Consider the following 6,630-nt stretch of genomic DNA (forward strand, 5'->3'; position numbering starts at 1 on the left):
TTTTACTTACGAATACATTTAATTATTATTACTAAGATTATAATGATAAAACTATCGGGTATAAATATAAGAGTTAAAAACGTAATACATTATTTGAAGATGTAAATAATATACTTAACATTTAATATTTACTTTCATCGTACAATAGAAAATAAAAAAGCGAAAGCCTACATTAGTGACAGAATATTAAGTTAATTTGTTGAAAGGCATAGACAAAAAGTAATACCAATACTTTAAACTATTGTATTTAGCGATCTATCTTACACTATGGTTTTAAAGCAAGTAAAGGCTCATTTTAGTTGATATTAATTTAAAACTAGCTTTCTTGGCAATTATCATACATTGCAATGCCTCCTTCTTTCTTTGTAAACAAGAATCCATTAAAATACACACATCACTCAAATGAAATCACGCAAATGTCGAAGAAACATTCATTTTTAAATAAACGATTCTGTATAACAAATATGTATACATTAAAATTTGGTGTTTTGTTTTGAGTCTATTCAAAACCTATGAATAATATGAAAAATATCCAATTGCCAAATTAAATCACCCCTGTTGTGGATTTCGGTAGGTTTTTTTAACCCGCAAGCAACTATTTCGGCTATCTTGAGATATTTTAAACAAAGCTATGTAATATAAATCAGTTTTACGAATTAAATACTTATCAAGCAAATCACTAAGTTGAAATACATAATTATCACTAGACTAGATAATCTTATATTGAATGCATTTTTATAACTAACTCTATATTTATTGTTTTTCCAATATCACCGAACATGACGAAGTTTTATTAAAACTACGAACATAAAGATCAGACTGACCAGAAATTAGACAGACCTCTTCACTTCATTCACTTTGTCCACGAACGAACCAATCCGCACCGTAGCAGTGTGGTCGAATTGCATCTAAATACTTTTTAGCAGGAAAGATTTCCTTTGACCAACAATGGGGTTAATTACGTACTATTGCTGTTTATTTATTTATTTTTTGATTCAAAAATACATTTTTAATTAATCTGTACGTTCGTAGACAAAAACTGGCAGCACGATCGCTTTATCTTTCGCATTTTCGTTCATGTTGAATTTGACAGCTGTAGAAGGAATCAAAATATTATATTGTTTATGGTTACAACATTACAATAAAAATATTCTCACTATTACATGATCAATTGACGTATTCGAAAAAAAAACGTTTTACGATAAGATCAAACAAAAAATACTTTTTAATAGCCGTTAATTGTGTATACTATTGTTTTTTTTTTTCGATTTGTTAATAAGACGAGGACTTAACGTATAATTGAGTTGTTTAGAACCAACATTACTGTTTATTGCAAGCACTATATTAAAATTTTCAATGTAAATAAAATCACAGTTCACTAAACATCCTTCTACGAACGAATATCAAGTTTTGTAAAATGTTATATACAATAAGAGACCAGCAAATATCACAATTTAATAATTATGCTCCGATCCAATTTAATACTAAGTTAGGCACATTTTATTTTTAGGCGATTTATTTGATCTAGCTGCTTAATACATAATGCGTAACATATTAATAGCCTTATAAAAAGTCGTAAATTTTAAAATCATGTAAAGAAATGAGCAAGGCATGAAATAGCAGCCAATCCATAAAAAAATCTACTATAAAATTTAATTCAATGCTTGGGTTGAGACAGTAACGCCATCTGTTATTCATATATATAAACTATATAATTCAAATAATAATGACAAGTGAACAAGTAACCATTTTTAACGAGTTCCAAGCTGTCTACTTAAAATCATATCTATTTAGAACAATATTGCATATCGAGACACAATGCGACATCAGTATATGATTTAAAAATTTTAAATGATAATTTTTTTATTAAAGAATTACCATTTTAAATTCTTAAAAAATATATATTTGGAAAAATCAATGTTAGGACAGGTTATTGAAAGAATGCTATCATAAAAATAATACTGAATGGATTATTGACCATAAGTAAGCATAGTAATTATTCAACATTAATTGTTAAATGTTTACTATTATTCATATATAAAATATTGGATACTCTATAACTCAAAATATAGGTATCTGTACTAACTTTTGCAAATCCAAACTATAATAATAATAATATTATAGACAGAGTATTATTCGTTTATCATTTGGTTTGGATTCGCAAAAGTGAACAGCCTATCAGTAAACATTCTCAATTCCTGGGTTCAGTTTCAAAATCTGTTTATAGTGAAATAAAATAATAATCGTAAAATTACGATGACTTAATATCAAGAAAGTACAAGTTTCATTCAAATTTACTCTGAAATAGGTTAACTTTGAATAACCTAGAATAAACTTTTCATATTATTAATTTTACACAAAAACAATAAAATAAAATTCCTATTCCATTAGATATCTATCTATCCGCAAGATCAATAGCACTATTTCTAGCTATACCAAAGTACAAAATGTACAGACAAGCGACATGCAATATTGTGTGTTTAATTTTATCACAAAAAAATTATAACACATAGTATGTAATTAAAAACTATTGAACATTATTAATTAAAGTATAACATTGACTAATAATTAAATCATTAAAATGCTTACATTATAATATTATCTTAGGTAAGAATAAGTAAGAAATAAAATTGCTGATTGCAGATCTATCATGGTCTAAATCGTTTTCGGTAAAAATGTCGTAATTAAATATCTAATAATAAATAAGTCAAAATAAAATATTAAAAAAAAATGCAGGTACAAATAAACTGAAGGTCTACTAACACTATAATAATATTAGTCGATTTTTATACTTAAACTAGATAGCTAACATGATTTAAATTAACAAAATACTAGTCTGAATAAATATACTTGACTAAAAAATAACATGCTAAAATAATATGAAATATTATCATATTCAATGTGGTCTTCTAAAAACTATTTCTAATTTGTTAAAGCACTGTATCTCTTAAGATAATATTAAATGGTTGCATCCAAACTGTCTACAGCTTCCATCAGGCTCGGCACAGAATCAACTTTCATTCCCTTTTTACGTAGTGAGTTCAACTCTTCAACCAGCCTTGCCTTATCACGACCCAGGGTTTCCCTGAAATTGATTATTTCATTTTGTATCATTTAAACATGTAAATACACACAAATCAGTCATCATCTAAATTATACTTGATGATAGGGCTGTGTGCAAGTCCATCGGGTAGGTAACACCCACTCATCAGATATTCTGCCACCAAGCAGCAATAACAATATTGTTGTGTTTCGATTTGAAGTGTGAGTGAGCCAGTAACTACAGGCACAGGGGACATTACATCTAGTAAGATGTTATGAAGAGAATGTTATCAAAAGAATACCACCAACCCTGGGAAGTATCCCAGTAGTATCCCAGGGTTGGTGGCACATTGGCGAAGCAAAGGATGTTTAATATTTGTAATGGTGCCAATGTCTATGTCCATTTAACATCAGGTAGCCCATTTGCCAGTCTGCCTACAGATGACATAATAAAAACTGGTTGTCATATGCCATTTACACCACTTACTGTCAAAAAAATATATTATTGGTGTTACTATGTGATTTTTTGCTAGCTACACTCGGGGCATAGAAGGACACGGCCAAGAGTTGATGTATCTAATATAAAAATTAAGTAACATGATCAATTTTTATTTTCTTTTAAATTCTTTTTAAAGTTTATAATTTACTGATCCAAAATACAAGCATGGATGTAACAATACTTAAACATTAGGTATTATGATTACCTCATTTATACTAGAATTTAATAAATTGTATTATATTTATACAACAAACATATATCACTTCAAGTATAAAACTAGTCTCTGTTGAAAACCAAATTGTGAATGCAGTATTGATTATTGTACATAAATAAGTTATCAGTGACATTATTTACCATATAGAAATGCATGTGTGCAAAAGTGGTATATAAATGAGCAGTAAGTCAGAGTCACTGACTGCTTCATATCGTCTGAGTGCTAATTGAGCCCATTTTTCCACAGGACCCGCCAAGGCTCCACCACTGGATCCTGCACATGCCACTATTCTGCATAGAACACTTAAGACTACTCGAGATCTATCTGTGTACACCTACCAAAACAGAAATTTAGGTTAATAATTGCATACTCAATATTTTGTCAAATTAAATACTTGATAAAAAATATAATAGATTTAAGGCATGCAGCGATATACCTTATTTAATAATTTAAAGCTTGTTTCTAATAAAGATAAAGCTTGGTCAAATTTCCCATCATCAATTAATTTTCTTGCTTCTTTTAATTCTATATCCTGAAAGAATGCAATAGCTGCGGGGGCATCCCTCAGGCGTGACTCATTTGCTATTAAATTTAGTAATGACTCAAATGCAGCACATCTAGTTGATATTAAATTTGGATCAAAGTTGCCAACAACTATCTGCAATAAAGGGCTTATCAATAATAATTATTACATCACTAATGCTATTTAGGTTACATGGTATTTACTAGAACATCTTGGAACATTATGTACAATTTCTAGATCAACTAAACAAAGCTCTATTCCAAGGGCAGTAAGAACTAAGTAGAGTAGAGTCATAGAATTGAAATTGTATTAGACAAATTAAATTAAACGCACTATTGCAATATCGTAAATGCCATCTACTCAAATGTATGAATACTAATTTATTCATAGTTAAATTTGTATGTTTAGCATCGCTGTAACACAAAGCAAACAAAGGTTTGTTTACTAAAAATAATGAGTCATACCTTCCGCGGAAATGAAATGGTATTTAATAATGCTGGATATTCTTTCTTCAAGCCATTGTACAAATCGAGAAAGTGGGTGTATCTTCTCTCTACATTCGCTGGGTCTGGATCGAAAACTCGTGACTCGGTAGCATCCTGTCTAACTTGTAACATATACGCTACATATTTTTTCTCCTTGTCGACGCCCTCCACCGTCCGAGAAGACACTATTTCAAACTTCAACATTCCCTATAATGTATTTCAATGAAGTTTATTGAAAAACGAAATCGAATATATTAAATAAAAATCTTAATAACGTTATGATCTCTACGAACACATACTATAAATAAATGTTGGTTGTCGAACTAATTATGACTGCAGTGACAAATGACAATCCACAATCATAACAAAGAAATTTGATTACAAATGTCAGGACTCAGATGTCAAAGTTATGTGTCAAGAGTATATAAATAATTGTTGTATTTTCTTCATCTGTTGCGATATAATCTGTGTATTAATGAATCGGTTGCAAATTTAAAGTTTTAATAGATAATATTAGTGGAAATAATAGCTAAAACATGAATTAACATAGCGTGAATAAAAAAATACATTTAAAAACAATGTCAATAGTACAATTATGATAATTTTACAAGTTATTACAATTCTTTGATAACTTAAAACAATTACCGACAATGTTAATTGTACTATTATGATGATTTTACAATTTATCACAATTAAGTATATTACGGTAATTTATAACAAATTACCAGTTTATTTAGTTGAGTCTGCAATTAGGTGCAACCTTACTTTTTTCTTTGAAGAAGTTTTTGTAGGATAAAATACTATGCTTTTGCTATTTCCACCGTTGAATATACTGAAGATTTATATAAATATGCGTTTTATTTAAATAATAATCATTCTTCATTTTATGGTCATATATGAATGTGCAATCTATTAGTGATGATGTCTTCATCCGACCGATTTCGGCTGTGGTGGCCATTTTCATAGGAGATTACCCAACTGCGCAGGATATACTGTAATACGCAAGTGTAATGGGCATAAATAAACTCTCACTCCAATTATCCGAAAGGACAGCGAATCTGACACGACCGGAAAGAAGTGTAATAGCTGAGCTTTAACTGTTTTATGTAACTATTACTAGCGGCCCGCCCCGGCTTCGCACGGGTGTAATGCTGATTTTAAATATACTACAGAATGTCTTGTAACGTTCAGTTTTTCAGTCATTAGACAATACAATCGACCGTGTCCCTGCGTTTTAAATCTGTAAAATCTTCCAAAATATTAATTTAAATATTTGCTGTGAAGGGCCATATTTACAGTTTACAGCCAAAAATACAATTACAACCCAAAAATTACTAATTAAAATCGCCTTGAAAATAAGCCAATATTTCTCGTAAAAAGTAAAGGATAAAAAATGGTTAGTGTAAGTTATACCTAAGAGATAGACATATATCATCGCGGACTTTTTTGAGGACCTTTTTATGGTGTACGATACTGTGGTACATTATTTTGATCTATCTCGTAGGGTTCAGCCGGCATTTGCAATGTAAGCGCAAAAAATGTTTTTATTTACGATATTACTTTAGAAACCTCTAACATAAAAGTAAACATAATTATATACATCATCTTTAAACTCAGGGTGTCTATGTGTATTATGGGCCAAAATAAAAAAAATGTCAATCAAATTCCTGGTACATTTTAATATTGCAAGTTGAATATAGTATACGCCACATTTATAATATTATTTAAATGTTACAATAGTAATACATAATATAATTAAGTAAATTATATAGAAATTGGTAATATTCTGTTCGTTTTTAAATTTAAATATAACAAAATATATTGTTAAATAATAATATATGCGAATATTTAATTATACACTTATTTA

General features: G+C 29.1%; 1 protein-coding gene across 2 annotated transcripts; it reads right to left on the reverse strand.

The window, feature by feature from the left end:
- Nucleotides 1-34: 34 nt before the first annotated feature.
- LOC125077188 (sorting nexin-21) lies at nt 35-5,115 on the reverse strand. 2 transcript variants are annotated; one of them, XM_047689038.1, is made up of 5 exons: nt 5,063-5,115; nt 4,743-4,970; nt 4,192-4,413; nt 3,896-4,089; nt 35-3,085 (listed from the first exon to the last, which is right to left on the reverse strand). In XM_047689038.1, the coding sequence occupies exons 2-5, from the start codon at nt 4,965-4,967 to the stop codon at nt 2,959-2,961; spliced, it is 768 nt and encodes a 255-aa protein (XP_047544994.1). In that variant the 5' UTR covers nt 4,968-4,970; nt 5,063-5,115; the 3' UTR covers nt 35-2,958. The 2 variants fall into 2 exon arrangements, with proteins under 2 accessions (XP_047544994.1, XP_047544993.1); XM_047689037.1 differs by lacking the exon at nt 5,063-5,115 and having other exon boundaries at nt 4,743-5,055.
- Nucleotides 5,116-6,630: the final 1,515 nt, after the last annotated feature.

Source organism: Vanessa atalanta, chromosome 3 (assembly GCF_905147765.1).
Source record: "Vanessa atalanta chromosome 3, ilVanAtal1.2, whole genome shotgun sequence".
Classification (NCBI taxonomy): domain Eukaryota; kingdom Metazoa; phylum Arthropoda; class Insecta; order Lepidoptera; family Nymphalidae; genus Vanessa; species Vanessa atalanta.